The sequence below is a fragment of the Bos grunniens genome, chromosome 12 (genome assembly GCF_055505025.1).
Source record: "Bos grunniens cultivar Pamir isolate PY7600 chromosome 12, Bosgru_T2T1.0, whole genome shotgun sequence".
Classification (NCBI taxonomy): domain Eukaryota; kingdom Metazoa; phylum Chordata; class Mammalia; order Artiodactyla; family Bovidae; genus Bos; species Bos grunniens.
The window spans coordinates 70,499,943-70,523,112 of record NC_141176.1 but is presented as its reverse complement, the minus strand read 5'-3'; the positions used below and the strand labels follow the sequence as shown (position 1 = coordinate 70,523,112).

General features: G+C 42.9%; 1 protein-coding gene across 1 annotated transcript in view; it reads right to left on the bottom strand.

Moving 5' to 3' along the window:
* Window positions 1–3,046: 3,046 nt before the first annotated feature.
* Window positions 3,047–23,170, bottom strand: part of LOC147361868 (ATP-binding cassette sub-family C member 4-like) — a 76,837-nt gene continuing 56,713 nt past the window's right edge. The window contains 3 exon segments of the mRNA XM_086328625.1: window positions 3,047–3,834; window positions 18,336–18,422; window positions 18,646–18,739. Of these exon segments, the coding sequence (XP_086184751.1) occupies window positions 3,635–3,834; window positions 18,336–18,422; window positions 18,646–18,739 (381 nt within the window). The 3' untranslated portion in view covers window positions 3,047–3,634.

Genomic DNA, 23,170 nt, shown 5'->3' with positions numbered 1-23,170 from the left:
TTTTTGACTCTCAATTATACCTCAATAAAGCTGGAAGGAAAATGGCTTTTGAGGAAGGCCTTAATGTATTCAAATACTTTTTAAGTCAAATGTATAAGAATGGCAAAATGTTGATAATTTTAAATTAATGGACATGATAGGGGTTTACTATACTATTTTCTTGATATTTCATGTTTGTTTGAAATTTTCTGTTACAAAAAGGAAGACAATGAGAGCTGAAATATGTAACTTTTCAATTACCTGCTTTCTGATGCTAGTTCTTTCTCAGATAACACAATCTACAACCTTTATAGTCAGTCCTCACATCTGATTTACAGTTCTCTTTGATGGTCTCTTTGACATTGCCTACATTTTCCAGCCCTAGTTCTACTTCAAAGATGAAGAAATTTCTTGCTGAAGATGGACGTTTAGTGACTTCCCTTGTCAGACTGCCCCAGACTGTTGTCTCCAGTCCCCATTACCATCTCAGGATCATAATTAGCGATCTCCAAACTGCTGAGTACACTCAGTCCATTCTCTTGTCTTTTTTAAAATTAAGATCTTTTGAAACTTAGCATTTTTTCTGAACATCAACTAATATGCTTTTTAGTAGAGATATTGAGAACCAGTGTTGAATTATACGGGGAAGACTGTATATTAAGCCAGGGACCAAAGATCTTGATGTTTTGATTGTTATCTAAATTTCTCAGGTCTAAAATGAGAAACCCATATTTCTCCTACTTCCTACAGGGTTATTGTAAGCCTCAGAAATTGTGAATACACTTTGTAAAAAACGTTAGGTTTTAAGGCAATATACAAGAAAATGTTTGTCTGTTTGTTTTTATTCACTGAACAAATGAAGGCCTTCTAGGTACATGACCACTAGGCCAGGCACAAGCTTGTAAACATGGGGATGATGTCATAAGGCCTCTATCTGCAATTGTTTACTGACGTAAATGGACCAACTCAATGGATATGAGTTGGAGCAAGTTCTGGGAGATGGTAAAAGACAGGGAAGCCTGGTGTGATGCAGTCCATGGATTCACAAAGAGCCGGACATGACTGAGCAACTGAACAACAACTGATCTTAAATGGTTCAGTACTATAACTAAAAAGACAATAGCAAGTAGAAAGGATATAGAGAAACGGGAACCCTCATACACTGGTAGGAATGTAAAATAGTACAGCCACAAAGGTACCATATAACCTAGGAATACTACTCCTAGTTTTCTACCCAAGATACATGAAAACCTATGTCTATACAAAAACCCTGATACAAAGTCATAGTAGCATTATTCAAAAAAAAGTCAAAAAGTATACTAGGGGTGTGCAGAACCATGTGTACATCAACTAGTGAGTGGATAAATAAATTGTGATATTACATGCAATGGAATACTATTTGGCAAGATAGACATCCTGATGTATGCTACAACATGGATGAACACTGAAAACATTATGCTGAGTTAGTGAAGGCAAACACTGACGCTAGTGAGGATGATGAGACAACTTCTAAGGAGAGATTCAATCTTGTTGGACTTGATAATTCCTTCCCAAACTTCAGGGACACATGATACAAATTTGTATATGTGCAATCTATAAATTACTAAATGGTCTAAAGGATCCTGTCAAAAAGTCAAAAAAGCATGTTAAATCTAAAGTAGGTTTACAGTAATGTCCAACTCTTTGCAAGTACATGAACTGTAGCCCACCAAGCTCCTCTGTCCATGGGATTTTCCAGGCAAGAATACTGGAGTGGGTTGCCATTTCCTTCTCCAGGAGATCTTCCCAACCCAGGGACTGAACCCCTGTCTCCTAAGTCTCCTGCATTAGCAAGCAGACTCTTTACCACCAAGCCACCTAGAAAGCCCAGGTATAAGAGTGATAATATTAATAAAATGTTTCAGTTAAGACAGTGCTGGTCCTCAAGCATTTTTCTACCAAGGCACATAGGAGAGATGACATTCAGAATTTGAATATACTCCAGTGAATATCCACAGTTCTGAATATGGCAACAATGTCTTTGTTACTGCAATTTCTATCAATCTATCCACCTCTGTAAGCTCAAGAGTCAGCCCTCAAATCAAATATAGCCAATCGTAATATACCATGTTCTTGTCCAGAGGGTTTGGCACAGAAATAACCTCGTGGCCCACATCAGACTAACTTGCTTTCCTCCTTGAGAATCTTTGTTTCTTTTCCTGAAGTTAGAAAGGGAAAGGCCTCTCTTTCATTTCTAATGAGGGAGTTATAAGGATATGACCAAACACTGCTGGTAGCCATGTGCCCCATTTATGTGGAGATGCCTGAAAGAATAAAGCAGGTACTCAAGGGGAAGTCATACAGTCATGGCTATTTATTAAACACCTACTGTGTGCCAACAACTGTTCCAGGAGCAAGGGATATATAAGTGAACAGGACAAGTGGTGTAACAGAGAGTCTTGGTGGCATCAAGTCTCTGGGACTCCTGAGGCTAAGGGGATCCCTCATTGGCTGGTGTGACCTGGAGCAGAAGAAGCTGGAGCAGAAACTGTCACTTCCCAGCTCATGTCCTCTGACATTCATTCAAAATTCAGGCAACTCACTGCTTACCTGCAGCTCTCTGCTGAAGGGCCTTTTTCTGCCTGTGGGAGCACAATGGGGACATACGCAAGATAAGCCAGAACCCCTGGATTCAGCCCTCAAACAATGATGGATGGGGAGTGGGTAGATAAACACCCCAGTGCCTTTGCCTGTCAGTTGGAACAATTCTGTCTCCCAGGGTGACCCTGCAGGAAGGAGGCCAGTAACCCAAACAGTAACTGTGTTGTTAACACACTTTTTATTGATTTAATATCATTCTCGGTCTCACTTCTCCACTTCCTACAAATGTTTCCTGGGATCACTTCTAAATTACCTACGTTCACTCAAATCCTTGTCTCAGAGTTCATGGGAGGCCTAATTAAGACAACTAACAGAAATGTCCTTCTAAGAGCTAAAGAATATTGTCCTTTGCTTGCACAATATCCTAACTATAATATAATAATTTATATTTTAAAAACTTACAAAATTGATACAATATATGATAATATAATTTATATTTCATAAATTTATTGAGTTTCAGTTCAGTTCAGTCACGAACCCGTGAACCACAGCACACCAGGTTTCCCTGTCCATCACCAACTCCCGGAGTCTACCCAAACCCATGTCCATCGAGTTGGTGATGCCATCCAGCCACCTCATCCTCTGTTGTCCTCTTCTCCTCCTGTCCCCAATCCTTCCCACCATCAGAGTCTTTTCCAAAGAGTCAACTCTCTGCATCAGGTGGCCAAAGTACTGGAGTTTCAGCTTCAACATCAGTCTTTCCAATGAACACCCAGGACTAATCTCCTTTAGGGTAGACTGGTTGGATCTCCTTGCAGTCCAAGGGACTCTCAAGAGTCTTCTCCAACACCACAGTTCAAAAGCATCAGTTCTTCGGCTCTCAGCTTTCTTCACTGCTTTTCAATATGCTATCTAGGTTGGTCATAACTTTTCTTCCAAGGAGTAAGCGTCTTTTAATTTCACGGCTGCAATCACCATCTGCAGTGATTTTGGGGCCCCAAAAAGTAAAGTCTGATACTGTTTCCACTGTTTCCCCATCTATTTCCCATAAAGTGATGGGACCAGATGCCATGATTTAACTTTTCTGAATGTTGAGCTTCGTTAAACCAATTTTTTCACTCTCCTCTTTCACTTTCATCAAGTGGCTTTTTAGTTCCTCTTCACTTTCTGCCATAAGGGTGGTGTCATCTGCATATCTGAGGTTATTGATATTTCTCCCAGCAATCTTGATTCCAGCTTGTGCTTCTTCCAGCCCAGCGTTTCTCATGATGTACTCTGCATAGAAGTTAAATAAGCAGGGTGAGAATATACAGCCTTGACATACTCCTTTTCCTATTTGGAACCAGTCTGTTGTTCCATACCCAGTTCATACAATGAACTCTGCTTTATTGAACAAATGAGCACTACTCACAATAGGATGCTGACCACTTGAAGTATGTCTACTGAAAACTGAGATGTGAAATAATGGTAAAACACAAAGCTTTTGAAGACAGTATACAACATTTCCTGATCTCAGTGACATTTACATTGAATACATGGAAAATAATATAATTTTGCACATGTTGGTTTAAACACTAATAAGTTTAAATTTTGGGTTTTTTTTTTTGTATTTGAATATAGGTACTAAAAATTTTTTTTAATTTCAGTTGTGGTTCAATTTATTTTTCACTATAAAATTCTAAATATATAATTCTATGTATATATTAAGGTTCTAACAACAAAACGAGGGTATCAACATTAGATAAAAAGCAACTAGGAAGGGTAACTCGCCTTGGGTCCCAACATAGTAGTTCTAGTCATAAAGTCTCAGGTCAAACTTCATCAAAGGAGCCATTCTGTAATGATACATTTAACCCCATGTTTGGGCTTCCCTGGTGGCTCAGAGGTTAAAGCATCTGCTTGCAATGAGGGAGACCTGGGTTCGATCCCTGGGTCAGGAAAATGCCCTGAAGAAGGAAATGGCAACCCACTCCGGTATTCTTGCCTGGAGAATCCCATGGATGTAGGAGCCTGGTGGGCTACAGTCCACGGGGTCGTAAAGAGTCGGACACGACTGAGCGACTTCACTTTCACTTTCTATATCACTATATAGATATATTTCTATATCACTGTATCCATACACAGTTCAGAATCCAACAAGGAAGTATAGCTTGCTTGTATCCCACAAGAGATGCCACTCTCTCTAAATTCATACCAAATTCTGGACCAAAAGTTTGCACCCCTCTCACCAACAATGATGTGTGTATATGTACATTTCACTTAGCATTTTTCAGTAGTCATGAAATTTAAGTCTTCACTTGTTAATCAAAACAGCCGTGGAGGCTATTTCTACCACACCGCTGTATGTCCTACAGGACTGTAACTATTACTCTGCTATCCTAAAACCACTGTTCTTATTTCACATTTAGAATTTCATCCTTCAGCTATCAAGCATTGCCACTCATCTCTGCCCATCAGTCTACTTGGTCAGTTTCCAGAAAACAGCCATCTCTGCTTATAACAGCACTTAGTAGATTCATTTGGGTGTTTTAATACATTTTCCTGGTTTCCTTAAAATAAATGAATAGAAGATGGATAAAATTTACATGATGATATTACCGACCATGCAATGAACACAAGATGGACAGAGCATGAAGTAGAAGAAAGGGGGTTCCTGTTCAGTCTGGTTTGGATGCTCATGGGAAGTAAGCCTATTGATTATATGTTTAACTTTGAAGGGAAACGAACAGTTTGTTTCTGTTTTTTTTTCTTTTTTTTTTTTACTCCATGGACTGCCGATAGCACATTTAATCATATTTGACAAAATTTGGAAGTGACCAAGATGATAGCCAGTAAGTAAATGGAGAAATAAACTGATCTATCCAGATATGGACTATTATTCCACATTAAAAAGAAACGAGCTGTGAAGTCAGAAAACCAATAGGAGGAAACTTAAATGCTATTACCAAGTGAAGGAAGCCCATTTGATACAGCCATGTGGTGTATGTATTTCTATCTGTATGACATCGTCAATAGGCGAAATTTTGGAGACAATGGAAAGATCCATAGTTGCCAGCAGGGGGTGGTGGGGCTGAGAGATGAATACGTGGAAGACAGAGGATCCTTCTTCCTCTGGGACAAATAAAATGTTCTGTATAATACCAAAATTAGGGTAATGTCATTGTACATTTGTCCCGCCTCATAGAATGCACAACACCAAGAGTGAACCCTAATGTAAACCACGGTGTTTGGGGGACATTGACGAGTCAGTGTAGATTCACTAGAGGTAGCTGATCTCTCAGTCTGGTGGGGGACGCTGGTAATTGGTGGCTGTGGCGTGTGGGGACATGGATTAGGGGAAAACTCTGAACAGCCCCTCAAAGAAAAGAACACACAAAAGAAGGAAAAGCGAAAAAACAATCTATGAAATGCTGGTAATATATTGGTGAAGTTTATATATCCAAAATGTGAAGTGTTACATTATAGGATATGGAGAAGAAATTTTTTTAAGTCATAGACTGAGGGTCTATATTAACAAAATATCCCCCCATCAACCCTTTAGAGAATTTCATGGGCTTATACAAGATCTGATTAGAGCCATAGCTTTCTTCAACACAATCAAGAAAACTAGAGGGCCAAACTTAACCTTGCTCTTGTCAATTTTTAAAAAGAATTTATAAAACACTACCAAAATTATCCCATAATCTCCTTTCCATCCCTTGAAAATCATCCTCTGTGGGCCATTTCTCCTTCATCAAACTCTATTTCTGGGTTTATTAAATGTGACTTTCCATTGAGCTAGGAGAAACAGAAGTTGAGCTAAGAAATACACTTATAAGATTAATTTTCAGATTTCCCTAGTGGCACGGTGGATAGAAATCTGCTTGCCAGTGCAGAGGACACAGGTTCAATACCCAGACTGGGAAAATCGTACATGCCGACAAGCAACTAAGTCCCTGCACCACAACCACTAAGCCCTCACTCTTGAGCCCGTGAGCCACAACTGCTGAGCCTGGGTAGTGCAACAACTGAAGTTCGCATGCTGCCCAGCAAGAAAGGCAACAAGACGAACCCCTGCAATGAGAAGCCTACACAAGGCAACAAAGAGTAGCCCCCAATCCCCACAAGCAGAAAAGAGCCAGCACAAAGCAACAAAGGCCCACCACGGCCAAAAGTTAATGAACAAACAAAGTTTGGTTTTCAATTCACTAGCAGTGCTTGACTATTAATATTTAGTCTCTGTTTTGGATATGCATAGATGTCTTATAGAACACTCAGGCCTTTAAAACCTGAAGAACTCTTTCTCTACATAAAGAAATTTAGGATTCTCTTTTGTTTTCCGAAAACAGACTACCCTTCATTCTGCTTAGACAGTCCACTTGCAACTGCACTCTCAGGGAAGCTGTAGGTACAAAAGTAGCAAATTGCATCTAAATGAAATGTGTGTGTCCTACCTTCACAGAGCTTACAGCGTGTACTGGGTCTGCAATTCCCATCCTTGGAGTCACGCTTTGTCCAAAGGGTTTCATTATAATGTGGACAACAGAAATGAAGTCCATTATGTCTTAATATTAACACAAAACTTGTTGAATTTTTTGCTTGGCTTTTTTTTAAAATGTGTTACTGATGTACCTCCATTCTTAGAGTATGCAGAACATGACAGTTGTTATTGATTATTTGGTATCCTTACCATCATAATGTATTGTGCCATTTGGAACAATATTCTAACAGCCTAATGTAGCACGGGTATAACATTTATGGATTTACTTATTTACATTTGGTGCTGTTGTTGTTCGGTAGCTAAGTCCTTGTTTGACTCCTTGTGACCCCATGGACTGCAGCACCCCAGGCTTTCCTGTCCTTCACTATCCGCTGCATTTTGCTCAAACTCATGTCCATTGAGCAGTGACGTCATCCAACCATCTCATCCTCTGTCACCATCTTCTCCTCCTGCCCTGAATCCTTCCCAGCGTCAGGGTCTTTTCCAGTGAGTCGGCTCTTCAATCAGGTGGCCAAGGTATCAGATCTTCAGCTTCAGCATCAGTCCTCCCAGTGAATATTCAGGGTTGATTTCCTTTATGATTGACCAATTTGATCTCCTTGCAGTCCAAGGGAGTCTCACGAGTCTTCTCCAACACCACAATTGGAAAGCATCAATTCTTCAGTGTTCAGCCTTCTGTATGGTCCAAACTCACTTAAACTAATGACTCCTGGAAAAACTATAGCTTCGACCATACAGACCTTTGTGGGCAAAGTGACATCTCTGCTTTTTAGTACACTGTCTAGGTTTTTCAACGTATATACATACACTTAATAGCAACCATTTATCCTTTAACACTTTCATGTCTGTACATTTCTCCTCTGCTTCTCTGCCAGCATTTTACTTTTTGCTACTTTTAAGATGCTCTGTAAGTTAAGAATGAATAGGATTTAAATAAGGATCTGAGGGCCTCTACTAGGAATAATAAGGATGAGTTTGGACATATGATTTACGCAACTTAGATGCCTCTTCTCCTCAGCTGTCTTCTGTAAGACTGAACTTGCCCAAAGAATGACAGCTGAAGACATGAATGTTTCTGTCAGAAGGTGCTTTGGTTTGCTAATGTCTTTATACCCTGTTCCTAAATGATTAGTAAAATTTTCCTCTCTTTTTAACATGAGATATTTCAAGAACGCTAAAAAGAAAATTTTTTTAAGTCCTAACTAATACTGAATACTGTGGGTTGACCAATTTGTGGTTGCTTTCGTTCAGTCGCTAAGCCACATCTGACTCTTTGTGACCCCACAGACTGCACCACTCCAGGTCTTCTGTCCTCCATTAGCTCTGGGAGTTTGCTCAAGTTCATGGCCACTGAGTCAGTGATGGTGCCTGACCATCTCATCCTCAGCTGCTCCATTCTCCTTTGGCCTGCAACCTTTCCCAGCATCAGGGTCTGGGAAAGTGAGTTAGCTTTTCCTATCAGGTGGCCAAAGTATTAGAGCTTCAGCTTCAGCATCAGTCCTTCCAGTGAATATAAAGGGTTGATAATCTTAGGATTGACTGGTCTGACCTCCTTGCAGTCCAACAGACTGTCAAGAGTCTTCTCCAGCGCCGCACTTGGAAAGCATCAGTTCTTCAGCACTCAGCCTTCCTTATGGTTCAGCTTTTATGGTAGCATGATCCACATGTGGGTTTTGAAACTTGAAATGCTTTTGGGTCCAAATGAGATGTTTTGTATGTGTAAAAGACACAGTGGATTTCAAAGACACTATAAAATACTTGTTGGTCTCACTAATAATATTTTATAATTGATTACATGCTTACATAATATTATTTGGACACGAAGGTTTAAAAACATCTTCCTAATATCAATTCCACTAGTTCGTTTTTCCTTTTTAACATGGTTATTATAAAATTTAAAATTAGACATGGGCTTCACCTTATAGCTCTGTGGACAGAAGCTAGGGTGGTAACTCTAAATAAGAAGCAAGTGGGAAAGGGCGGCTGGCCTTTGGCCCAAAGATGATGGTTTCGGTCCAAAAGCCTGAGGTGCCACCTCTTCAAAGGAGCTGTTCTGCAATGATACATTTAACCCCATGTTATGTATCCATAAACAGTTCAGAATCCAACAAGGAAGTATAGCTTGCTTGTATCCCAGAAGAGATGCCACTCTCTCTAGATTCACACCAAATTCTGGACCAAAAGTTTGCACCCCTCTCACCAACAATGATATGTGTATATGCACATCACTTAGCATTTTTCAGCAGTCATGAAACTTAAGTCTTCACTTGTTAAAGAAAACAGCCAGGGAGGCTATTTCTACCACACCACTGTACGTCCTACAAGACTGTAACCGTTACTCTGCTATCCTGAAACCACTTTTCTTATCTCACATTTATAATTTCATCCTTCAGCTATCAAGCATTGCCACCCATCTCTGCCCATCAGTCTACTTGGTCAGTTTCCAGAAAACAGCCATCTCTGCTTACAGTGGCACTTATTGGTAGATTCATTTGGGTGTTTTAATACATTTTCCTGGTTTCCTTAAAATAAATGAATATAAAATGGATACAATTAACATGATGATATTACTGACCATGCAATGAACACAAGATGAACAGAGCATGGAAGTAGAAGAAAGGAGGTTGCTGTTCAGTCTGGTTTGGATGCTCATGGGAAGTAAGTCTGTTGATTATATGTTTAATTTTGAAGGGAAAGAAATAGTTTCTTTTTAGTTAATGGAATACCTATAGTACATTTAAATAAGATTAAATAATAACTAAATATTATTGTAGTTCCTTAGTAAGTCGTGTCCAGCTCTTTTGTGACTCCATGAACTTCAAACTGCCAGCCTCCTCTGTCCATGGGATTTTTAAGGCAAGGATACTGGAGTGGGTTGCCATTTCATTCCCCAACATTTAATCATATTTCACAGTATTTGGAATTCACCAAGTGATCTTCAACAAATGAAAGGAGAAATAAATTGGTCCATCCAGATATGGACTATTATTCAGCACTAAAAAGTAATGAGCTACCAAGTTAGGACACCACGTGCAAGAAACTTAAACACTTATCACTAAGGGAAAGAAGCCACTCTGAGAAGGCTACATAGTGTGTAGCCTCACTACATTATATCGTCACACAGGCAAAACCGTGAAGACAATGAAAAGATAAATAGTTGCTAGCAGGTGGTGGAAAGGGTGAGGGATGAATAAGTGGAGCACAGAGGATTTTTAAGGAGAAAGAAAATACTATATATGATACCAAAATGATGGAAATGTCATTGTACATTTGTCCAACCTCATAGAATGTACAACACCAAGAGTGAACCCTAAGGTAAACCATGGAGCTTGGTGGACATGATGTGTCAGTGTAGATTCATTAGATGTTGCCAACATATCACTCTGGCAGGGAATGCTAGTAATTGGCGGATGTGGAGCATGGGGATATTAGTTAGGGCAAATCTCTGTACATGCCCTTCAAAAGACAAAGAGGAAGGAAGGAAGGAAAAGGGAGAAAAAATCTATGAAATTCTGGTAACATATTAGTTACCAGAGGGTAACTAATGAGGGTCTATATTAACAAAGTATCCCCCTATCGACCCCTTAGAGAACTTCACAGGTTTATACACCATCTAATTGATGTTCAAGCTGGTTTTAGAAAAGGCAGAGGAACCAGAAATCAAACCTCCAAAATCTGGTGGATCATGGAAAAAGCAAGAGAGTTCCAGAAAAACAACTATTTCTGCTTTATTGACTATGCCAAAGCCTTTGACTGTGTGGATCACAATCAACTGTGGAAAATTCTGAAAGAGATGGGAATACCAGACCACCTGACCTGCCTCTTGAGAAACCTATATGCAGGTCAGGAAGCAACAGTTAGAACTGGACATGGAACAACAGACTGGTTCCAAATAGGAAAAGGAGTACATCAAGGCTGTATATTGTCACCCTGCTTATTTAACTTCTATGCAGAGTACATCATGAGAAACGCTGGGCTGGAAGAAGCACAAGCTGGAATCAAGATTGCTGGGAGAAATATCAGTAACCTCAGATATGCAGATGACACCACCCTTATGGCAGAAAGTAAAGAAGAAATAAAAAGCCTCTTGATGAAAGTGAAAGTGGAGACTGAAAAAGTTGGCTTAAAGCTCAACATTCAGAAAACTAAGATCATGGCATCTGATCCAATCACTTCATGGGAAATAGATGGGGAAACAATGGAAACAGTGTTAGACTTTATTTTTCTGGGCTCCAAAATCACTGCAGATGGTGACTGCAGCCATGAAATTAAAAGACGCTTACTCCTTGGAAGAAAAGTTATGACCAATCTAGATAGCATACTCAAAAGCAGAGACATTACTTTGCCAACAAAGGTCCATCTAGTCAAGGCTATGGTTTTTCCAGTGGTCGTGTATGGATGTGAGAGTTGGACAGTGAAGAAAGCTGAGAGCCGAAGAACTGATGCTTTTGAACTGTGGTGTTGGAGAAGACTCTTGAGAGTCCCTTGGACTGCAAGGAGATCCAACCAGTCCATCCCAAAGGAGATCAGTCCTGGGTGTTCATTGGAAGGACTGATGTTAAAGCTGAAACTCCAATACTTTGGCCACCTGATGCGAAGAACTAACTCATTTGAAAAGACCCTGATGCTGGGAAAGATTGAGCGCAGGAGAAAAAAGGGAATACAGAGGATGAGATGGCTGGATGACGTCACCAACTCGATGGACATGGGTTTGGGTAGACTCCGGGAGTTGGTGATGGACAGGGAGGCCTGGCGTGCTGCAGCTCATGGGGTCGCAAAGAGTCAGACATGACTGTGCGACTAAACTGAACTGAAAAAATTCTAAAAAGTAGTCCAGTGAAGGAGGCACCAACAGCTGTTTTCCAAGTTTTTAGAGTAAAGATTTCCAAGTCATGACATAGAAATTACTGAGCAGCTACCAGTTGTTTGATTGTTATTCCTATATAAAGGCTGTATTAATCCTATAATCCCACATATAATCCTATATAAGGGCTGGTCCCTGACAGCTCAGCTGGTAAAGAATCTGCCTGCAATGCAGGTGACCCTAGTTCGATTCCTGGGTCGGGGAGATATGCTGGAGAAGGGATAGACTACCCACTACAATATTGCTTGGATTCCCCTGTGGCTCAGCTGCTAAAGAATCCACCTGCAATGCAAGAGACCTGGATTTGATCCCTGGGGTGGGAAGATCCTTTGGAGAAGGGAAAGGCCATCCACTTCAGTATTCTGGTCTGGAGAATTCCATGGACTGTATAGTCCATGAAGTCACAAAGTCGGACATGACTGAACGATTTTCACTTTTCTGGGGAGACACGGGAGCCCTGAGACTGTCTAGAGAAACATCCTGGAAGAAGACACAGCAAGTGCAGGGGTCCTGAAACAGAACACGCTGGGCTAAAGCACCTTCCTGCATTCACAGCTTGGGGGCAGATGGCTGCTACTGCTGCTGCTTCTAAGTCACTTCAGTCATGTCTGACTCTGTGCAACCCCATAGACGGCAGCCCACCAGGCTCCACCATCCCTGGGATTCTCCAGTCAAGAACATTGGAGTGGGTTGCCATTTCCTTCTCCAATGGGTGAAAGTGAAGTCGCTCAGTAGTGTCCGACTCTTCTTGACCCCATGGACTGCAGCCCACCAGGCTCCTCCATCCATGGGATTCTCCAGGCAAGAGCACTGGAGTGGGGTGCCAGTGGGGGGACTCATAAATGGTCAAGTGCACCCACAGAGGGCATGGGCGCCCCCTGGAGGAGCGGGAGGGAACGGCAGGGCCACCTTCCTTCTGGATCCTGAGCACTGCTCCTGGCTCTGGGACAGAGGAACCAGTGTGCACAGACAGATGGGGTGAGAAAGGACCCCACAGAGCCTGCACAGCCAGACACAGAGTGGGGGTGGAGCCGGAAAGGCTGAGGGGGGCAGACGGCAAGGAAGCCTGTTCTCTGTCTGAGGACCTGGAGCTGCTCCATAAATGTGAAGAGGGGTCTAAGAAGGGCTGGAGCAGGAGAGTGAGCTGTGTAGACAACAGCATGGGAGTCTGATCAGGACAGACCCAAAGACTTGATAATGCAGGAGGCGGGGGTCTGGGATTTGGGGCTGAACCAGGACAGGATCCACAGCTGGACACAGGTGAGACAGCATCAGTTCACCCAAGGCCCCTAACCTTCTGTGGGTGACAGAACCCATTTAGTATTCACAGCATAAATTGTAAAACTCACAACCTTAATGACCTTCCTTCATGACTGAAGGAATCTGTTCATTGTAAGTAGAAGTGTGATTCGTTCACATTTAATACAGAACCCTTCACATGACTAACCTTCCATATGACCACCATCTCTCACAGCATATTGTTCCATCCAATTCTCTAGCTTGAGAACACTCTCCAGTTGCTGCTGAGTGATTTCCTAAATTTCTTTCATACTCCCTGCTTTTGCTTTAAATCACCCTAGAGAATGTGGTTCTGATTAGCAAACAACTGTCTTAAGCCTGTTTCTCTCAAGTATATATCCAAAGTGGTACACCCAAAATATTTGAGAGGATTTTGTAAATATCTCCTCTGTTCAAAAAATAACTCAGGACAACTTCTGTGATCAGCACACTGTACTTCACACCAATTGCCTTCCCCTGTGACATGGATGCAACAGCCAGTAGGATCTGTTCCTGCCCTTATGGGAAACTTATGCAGATGCTCACAAGATGGGATGACACACATTTGTGAGTTCAAGGTAGGGTCCTAGGAATAAAGATGCTGAGATACGGAGGATGCCAGGAGGGTGGGGGTAGGGAATCGCTGTCACAGCACTAGCTCCTGTCACTGAACTCATGACAAGACACAGGCACTTCTCTAATGAAAAATTCATCAAGTCATGAAAAGGAGAAGGTGGGAGGACAGATCAGAGAACTGAAGGCCACACCATGTGTCATCTGCCCTGTTCTCTCATGTTCTCAAAGATTCAGTGCTACTATGCAGGTTTGTGTAAGTGTTACAATGTATATAACATGAAATTTACCATTTTAACAATTTTAAGCATACAGCCCAGTGGCACTAAGTACATTCACATAGTTGTGCAGCCATCACCACCATCCATCTCCACGACTCTTTCATCACCCCAACACTCAGCACATTTTACAGCCGGGCAGGTCCCACCAAAGACTAATGACCCCAGTGGACGTGGAATCCCAGCTCCTCGTGTCCAGAGCTCAGAGCTCCTCACACGTCTCCCTCTCACACACTGGACTCTGCTGAAATCTCTTCACTTGGCTATTTCTCAGATTCACTTGACACTTTAACCATCAGTTCCTTAGAATTTGATGACAGGAACTTTAAAGAATTAATCATTACCCTTAATTATACTGGACCTAATCTAATCTGACTGGTGTGTTTAGATGAAGCAGAGACTAAGACACAAGGACAGAGACACAGGACTGCAAATCAATGACGTGGGAACACACCCTCCCACCATGCACAAAAATAAACTCAAAATGGCTTAACGACTTAATCGTAAGACTGTCACCATAAAACTGCTAGAAGAGATTAGAGGCAAACATTCTCTGACATAAATTATACCAATGTTTCCTTAGGTCAGTCTCCTAAGGCAATAGAAATATAAGCAAAAATATACAAAAAGGGCTTTCCTGGTGGCTCACTGGTAAAGAACCCATGTGCCAATGCAGGAGACATGGCTTCGATCCCTGGTCCAGGAGGGTCCCACATACCACGGAGCAACTCAGTCCATGGGCCACAACTACCGGGTCTGTGCTCTGGGGTCCAGGAGCCTCAACTACTGAGCCCACACACCCTAGAGCCGGTGCTCTGCTCAAGAGGAGCCACTGAAATGAGAAGCCCACACTGCAACTAGAGAGAAGCCCCTGCTCATCACAACTAGAGAGAAAACCCCACCAACAAAGAGCCAGCACAGCCATAAACAAATAATTATTTTTAATTAAAAAAAAAGTAAACAAATAGGACCTAATCAAACTTACAAGCTTTTGCACAGTAAAGGAAACCATAAACACAATGAAGAGACAACTTACAGAATGGGAAAAAAATACTACAAGTGACGTGATCAACAAGGGCTTAATTTCCAAAATATACAAACAGCTCATACAACTCAACAACAACAAAAAATCCAATCAAAAAATAGGCAGAACTAAATAAACATTTCTCCAAAGGACAGACACAGATGGCCAAAAGAAGCTCACCATTGTGAATTATTGGAGAAATGCAAATCAAAACTACAATCTGGTATCACCTCACACTAGTGAGAATGGCCAGCATTAAAATAACAGTGGCTGAGGGGGAATGGAGTAAAGAGAACCACTCTACACTGCTGGTGGGATTATCAGTTGTTGCAGGCATTATGGAAAACAGTATGGGGATTCCTCAGAAAACTAAAAACAGAATTATCTTATAATCCAGTAATCCCATTTCTGGGCATATATCTGGGGGAAACTATAAATCAAAAAGACACACGCAACCCTATGTTCATAGCAAAACTATTCACAATAGCCAAAACACGGAAACAACCTAAATGTCCATAGACAAATGAATGGGTAAAGAAGATATGATACATATAGATGATGCAATACTACTCAGCCATAAAATAAAAAGAAAGAAAGAATACCATTTGCAGAAACGTGGATGGACCTAGACTTTATCATACTAAGTGAAGTAAGCCAGAAAGAGAAAGATATCACGTATCACTTATATGTGGAATCTAAAAAATGGCAAAAATGAACCTATCTACAAAACAGAAACAGACTCACAGACAGTGAACAGATTTGGGATTGCATGGGTGGAGGGGTGTGGGGGAGAGATGGACTGGGAATTTGGGGTTAGCAGATGCGAACTATTATGTGTATAATGGACAGACAACACGGTCCTATGGTATAGTGCAGAGAACTGTATTCAGGATATTCAATATCCTGAGATAAACCATAACAGAAAAGACTATTAAAAAGAATGTATAGCTGTGTATAACTGAGCCATTTTGCTGTACAATATTGTAACACAATATTGTAAATTAACCATATTTCAATAAAAACTTTTTTATAAGGAAGGACAGAGACACAGGGGTGCTCAAGGACAGAGGGGAGACCGCGTGAGGACACCGCGCGGTGGCCACCGCCAGCGGGTGAGAAGGCATGCTCAGCAGAGACCAAAGCTGCCCACGCGCTGAACTCCCAGCCTCGACAACCATGAGAGAATCAATTTCTGTTCTCTAAGCACCTCCATCTGTGATAGTTTGCTATAGACTGAATGCTTTTGTCCTCAAAATTCATGCATTAAAACCTAATCCTCACTGTGTTGGTATTAGGAGGTGGGGCCATCAGGAGGTGATTGGGTCATGAGGGTGGAGCCTCCATGAAAGGGATTAGTGTCCTGATAAAAGGAACCACAGGGCTCCCTCACCCTTCCAGCACAAGAGGACACTGGAATCAGACCCTCACCAGATGCTGAATCTGCCAGCACCGTGACTTGGACTTTCTCAGCCTCCAGAACCGAGATAGATAAACTTCCATTATTTCTAAGCCACCCAGCTCTGGTTCCTGTGAGAGCAGCCTGGATGGACACAGTCCTAGAAACTAATACAGGACCTGACAACGAGAATTCCCAAACAGCTTCTCTCTACCGAACACCCCGCCTCCTCCAGGCGAGGATGTGCCTGTTGTCCTCCTCACAGCCCTGCTTCCTCCTCCCTCCACACCTGAGCTTCTCCTCTTCCTTCAGTAAAGGACTGGGTCCTCTTCTCAGCCTCCACATATCTGCCCAGCCCGCAGGCCCCAGGGCACTGCCCGCCCAGCCCCGGGCACAGGGAACCTTCCAACTTCAGTGAAACCCTCCAGCTGCCACTTCCGCTTCCACTTAGTACTTCCTACCCTGTATGGAAACTCTCTAAACCATGACTCTGCTGAGCTTTCCCAGGCATCTGTCTTAACCAGCTCCATGTAGAGACAGGTTCCTCAAAGGCAGGAATGAGAGCTGGGCATCCTAGTCTCCCTTATTCTGCCCAGTGTGGTCCTTCCCCTCTCCTGGCTCACCGTCCTCCTTATAAACTGAGAGGTTTTGTGTAGGAACATCTGTAAGGGCATCGATCTCAGTGTATACAGCAGGACATTAATAAGTGCAGCTGGAAAGCTCGTTGGCTTTACAAGGTGAACAACAGCAAGGGAACTAACTGTGGGGTAGATGTGGAGGCTGTTTCAGAAAAAGCGAATTCATGAGGCTTACAAAGAGGCCAGTCTAGACTCCACCGGAGGCGTCAGTCAGCGTGTGTTAGGACAGAAAAGCATCAGAGCTCTTCTCCTCCAGGAGTTCTGTGGCCAAGAAAGAGCCACTGACAACAAATTCCAGAAATAAAGTGAGAGTCAGGACTTCAACCAAGATACTGATTTTCAAATTCAAGGTAAACCTACACAAGGGTCTAACTATTAATTCTAGTAAGAATCCATGAAGCAATGTAAAACAACTGAGTTATACTCAGATGTGAAATAAATCATTTGTAAATTTTAGTCTTTATTAAGTATTTCCAAAGCAACAGATTAATTAATAAGCAAAAACCAATAGTCTTTCCATGGAAGTCCTATGTTGGTACTGAAAACTTCACTTCTAATGTGCCTTCAGGAGAAGGTAATGGCACCCCACTCCAGTACTCTTGCCTGGAAAATCCCATGAACGGAGGAGCCTGGTGGGCTGCAGTCCATGGGGTTGCTACGAGTCAGACACGATTGAGCGACTTCACTTTCACTTTTCACTTTCATGCACTGGAGAAGGACATGGCAACCCACTCCGGTGTTCTTGCCTGGAGAATTCCAGGGACGGGGAGCCTGATGGGCTGTCGTCTATGGGGTCACACAGAGTCGGACACGAGTCAAGTGACTTAGCAGAAGCAGCAGCAATGTGCCTTCAACACACAATGGAGGAAAAAGGACTGGCATCCAGTTACCAGGTTACCAAGTCCTACTCTCCGATTTAAAATTTTTACATTGCCCTGCTTATCCCTGGGGTCTGGATCCATCAACTGCAAGTCATGGGGGAATCTGCCATCTATCCCTCTCTCCCTAAAGCATGGACCCCACTCTCCTCCACACACTGGAAGCACCTGCTGTATTTTCCTCTCCTGACCTCATCATGATGTAAGATTTCTCTATGATGGATCTTCTGTGGAGGGAAGAGAAGGGAGGGAGGAACACTAGAGCAGAGGGAGTTGAGTCTCGCACAAAGGCTTTCCTGAGCTCCCTTTCCTGATCCCTTCAGGGTTCCTGGAAAGAAAAAATGATATAAAACACATGCAAACTCACTGTTAGAACAAGTGCCTGCTGACTTCTGCGTCCACTGAGCTGAGCGGATTGTCCAGGAGGTAGATGTCTGCATCCTGATACATGGCTCTAGAAAATGTGGAGAGACATCAGGAAAGGACACTTCACGCTCCCTGGGTCTCATCTCTGAATCATGATGGTGTCCAACAACACCAGGTTCCTTCTACAAGCCCAGGGAAAGGGCCAAGACCTTGCTTCACACAGGCCCACCCAGTGAGCGGGGTCTGCGTGCTCATGTCCACTAGGAGCCGCAGAGGAAGAGGGGCAGGATGGCAACTGAAACCCCATTTACCTGGCGAGACTGACAGGGCTTTCTGTCCTTCACTCAGTGGGGTTCCTCCATCTCCTGCCACAGTTAGATCTCTTTCCTTCAAATTCTGAAAATCCTGTGTAGAGATAGAAAACGGAAAAAAGAAAAATGTTTAAAATGTGTCCTCCTGCCATCCTAACCTTTTAGCATCAGTTCTTCATACAAGTGTTTAATCAACAGCAATGTGCTTATTTCATAGTGACTAAATTGGAACCAGGAAAATTAAACTCTCAGGGCTTTTCACTTTTTTCATTCTGTATTTTTTCAAAGCATTTATGCATTTTACCACTTTAACACGTATTTATTGAGGATTGACTATACACCAGGCACCATTCTGGGCACAATGAATTCTGCCACGAGGAAACGGAGCTCTTAGAATTTCTTTCCGTGCTGGGAGATAGGTGATATGGAAAATTAACCTGAGCACAAGGACTGAGGACAAGAAGGAAAAGGAAGCCGGCTCAGGGGGATGGAGAGTGAAGGAGGGAAGTGAGTCCACACTGGGGTGTGAGGGCTCTCCTCAGAGAGGGTGTGAGCAGATCTGGGGGTGGGGAGGGGCTCAGGCAGACCTGGAGAGGCTGGTCCTCACAGAGGGAGGGGTGAGTGCAGGGGCTATGGGGAGATGCCCAAGGGGTTCAGGACAAGGAGGCAGGAGAGCAGAGTGAGAATGAGGGGGTGAGGGTGGAGACAGAGCAGGAGGAGCCTGGGGGCACTCCAGTAAGAGGAGGAGGGGGTGGGGAGGACTGACATGGTCTGAGGTTTACAAGGAAACTCCTGTGCTTTGCAGAAACCAGGCAGTAAGTGGGGAAGGGTAAAGGTAGATACAAGTGAGGACATTACTGGAATAAGCTAGAAAACAGTGGGAATGGAGAGACAGGGTTACACTCCAGACACATTTGGAAGGCAGAGTTGTAAGACCTGCGGACAGGATGGGTGTGGGCTGTAAAGAGAAGAGGAGACTGTGGTGTCTGGAGTGAAGAAGGGGAAGGACAGGGTCTCCATTTACTGAGCGGGGGAAGATGGTGGAGGCAGGTTTAGGAGACATCACTTGTGGACAAGCTGAGATGAGCTCTCGGTGACATCACGGTGCAGCTGGACATGCAGGTGCAAAGGTCTGTGCTAGAGACACAGGTGTGAGAGCTGGAAGCCCAAGAGGTGAAGGCACAGGACTTGTTTTATCTCAAGTTACCAGTTTTCCTGATCTTGGTCTCTGCTTCTCACTTTCAGAGAAGGGATAACACCTCACCAATGTCTTCACAGTGATAATTAAGGCAATTCATAGAGTGACAGACAAGGTCTGTAGAGAAATGGGAGCAGAAAGAGCAGGCTGGGCAGGAAAACCAAAAGGAAAGAAACAACGTGCTTGAGGGACACCAAGCAGATCAGCTGGACTAAGTAGATGCTTGTCTGTGAAAGCAGGAAAAACTCAAAGTTAAGAAGGATATGAAGCTTTGACTTGAGGATCTGGGAATCTACCATAAGCTATATTTGAATATTATTTAAGAAGTAAATGGACAAATCAGTCTATTTTCCCCAGAGTATCTAGGGAAATTAAAAAAACAATGACAACAATATCCCCCAATAACAAGATAACTATCAGGTTTTGTTACACAATTATTATGTTAGAAATCTTTGAATTATCTACTAAACCCCTCAGGCATCAACCTAAGATACACAGCAGTTCCTTTCTGCAGATGACGCCCTCACTCTCTGTTTCTACTTTAGCAAATTTGGGGAGAAAACGGGTAGCACACTGGAGTCTGCATGAGAAACAAGTCCTTTGATCTCCCTAAGTCTCACATTCCTCTTCTACAGAATGTGCTACAAAAACAAGAGTCACTAAACTCAAAAGTGAGAACACCCTCTATAAATGGAAAAAGGACTGGAATTGATTGTAATTTGCAACTGGTGGCTGATGCCTATTTTCCCATCAAACCAACAGTGGGACCACATTCACAGTGTGGGTCATAACATGCAAAGCACATGACCATAAAGAGAAGAAAGAGTGTCCATCGTAACCCTCCCTCCCTGACAGGCACACAGACACACAGGGTCCCTGCTCACTCAAAGCTTAAGTAGGTTATATCCAATGAAAGGCAGCAACTGATCTGTCATGAAAATTCATCATTCTTTCATCATCTTTCATTGTTGAGTTCAGAAGTTATTACCATCTCTTGATTTGGTTTTCATGAACAACAATGAGCCACTTTAAACAGGTTCCCAGCCCTACATGCACACATACACACACACACATATATTGGCCTCTGTTTCACTGTTGAAGTCCTTGAAAACTGCTCCACTTAACTTGAGGAGCCTGATAGGCTGCAGTCCATGGGGTCGTGAAGAGTCGGACATGACTGAGCGACTTCACTTTCACTTTTCACTTTCCTGCATTGGAGAAGGAAATGGCAACCCACTCCAGTGTTCTTGCCTGGAGAATCCCAGGGACGGGGGAGCCTGGTGGGCTGCCGTCTATGGGGTCGCACAGAGTCAGACACGACTGAAGTGACTTAGCAGCAGTAGCTTTTATGCTTTGATTCTACATTGTTTCATTTTGCTTAACAAAATAGTAACACATCATAGCACAGCAACCTTAACCATGTTCTAGAAAAAGCACCTAAATCCACACATTCACTTAGCACAGTTAGGGCACAAGAAACAGGCTCTCTCTGAGTTTGGTAGCAAGACTGTGACTGTGTTGTTGACTCTGAACATTATTTATGGACCAGCCCCAAATGGGAAAACCATTTCACAGGATTTGCAACAAAATCCAAGTCAGGCTAAATTCCTAGCCACCATTTTCCAATTAGGTTAAAGGGAAAAGCCTGACTTGCATATAGACTACAATTCCCCAACTGACAGGTGTTCTTATTCACGTTATTTTCCTTTAAGTTTCCCCAATTCTCACTGGACAGAAGACACACACACTAGAGGAAAACTAGGAAATGGCAAAGCAGATCTGATGCCATCCATCCAGAAGTACATCAAGGGCCCTTCAGTGATGGTGGAGACGTACAGTAGAAGCACCACGGAGCAGACTGCTGAAATGGTAAATGTGGGTCCGGACGTGAGGCCCTGGCAGAGGAGGGCTGGACTCTAGAGTCAAGCAGCAGGAGCCCTGCTTCCTTCACAGCTTTTCTTCCATATGGAATCACCCCTCCTCTCACAGCCTGTCAATATCCTGCCCATTTTCCCACGCTCATCCCAAGTGTACTCTCGCATGAAACCATCTTGGACTCATCTCTACCTGCTGGGTTCCTAAGGCTCTGTTTACATCTCTCATCTCTCATGAAAGACCATCTTATTCTGCTCCATCATTTGTACACATGTACATGGCTTCTCTCAGGTCATGGGGGGTAAGATCTGTGCACCAAGCTCTGTGCTGGACCCTGATGCTGATTATCTCTAATCCTCACAACAAGCTCACAGGAAGCACTGGCCCCATTTCACAGATGAGGAAACTGAGACTAAGTGAGGTCGTATCACTGGTCTGAGGATGGTCAGCTGTTAAACAGAAGAGCTGGAATCTGAACCAGATCATGTCCTTTTGAACCACTTCATAGCCTATTGTTCTTTCACATCACATGGCCCAGGGGGTGACCAAAGATTATATCTGAAATGAAGGCAACACTAAAATAACTCAAGTCTCGCAGGCCTCTATACCTAGACACAGAAGGATCTTATTATCTATGATTGTCAAGGCAACCTGAAAAGAAAATGTCCAAGTCGCCAGGAATGTGTAAATATGAAAGTATAAACTTACAGGCGTCCAAGAGGGCTTTGTAAGGTCAAGCAATATATATGGGAAAATATCAAACCAGAATTTATCAACATGATACCTGTAACTAGGTAATGCCTAAAACTTTTTAAAATCCTTAAAAGATTTTTTTAAACTTGTTTTAAAAAATTAAGTTTTTAAAAGTGGTTAATGATAATATAAAATGTTACATACTATATTGCTTATGGTAACAGAATATGTTTATTGATGATTTATGTGGCATCTGGCCCCATTCAGTTCAATTCAGTCACTCAGTCATGTCTGACTCTCTGTGACCCCATAAATAACACGCCAGGCCCCCCTGTCCATCACCAACTCCCGGGGTTCACCCAAACTCATGTTCATCAGGTCGGTGATGCCATCCAGCCACCTCATCCTCTGTCGTCCCCTTCTCCTCCTGCCCCCAATCCCTCCCAGCATTAGAGTCTTTTCCAATGAATCAACTCTTCACATGAGGTGGCCAAAGTATTGGAGTTTCAGCTTCAGCATCAGTCCTTCCAATGAACACCCAGGACTGATCTCCTTTAGAATGGACTGTTTTGATCTCCTTGCAGTCCAAGGGACTCTCAAGAGTCTTCAACACCACAGTTCAAAAGCATCAATTCTTCAGCACTCAGCTGTCTTCACAGTTACTTCCTGGCAAATAGATGGGGAAAAGGTAGAAATAGTGACAGATTTTATTTTCCTGGGCTCAGAAATCACAGCAGACAGTGACTGCAGCCATGAAAT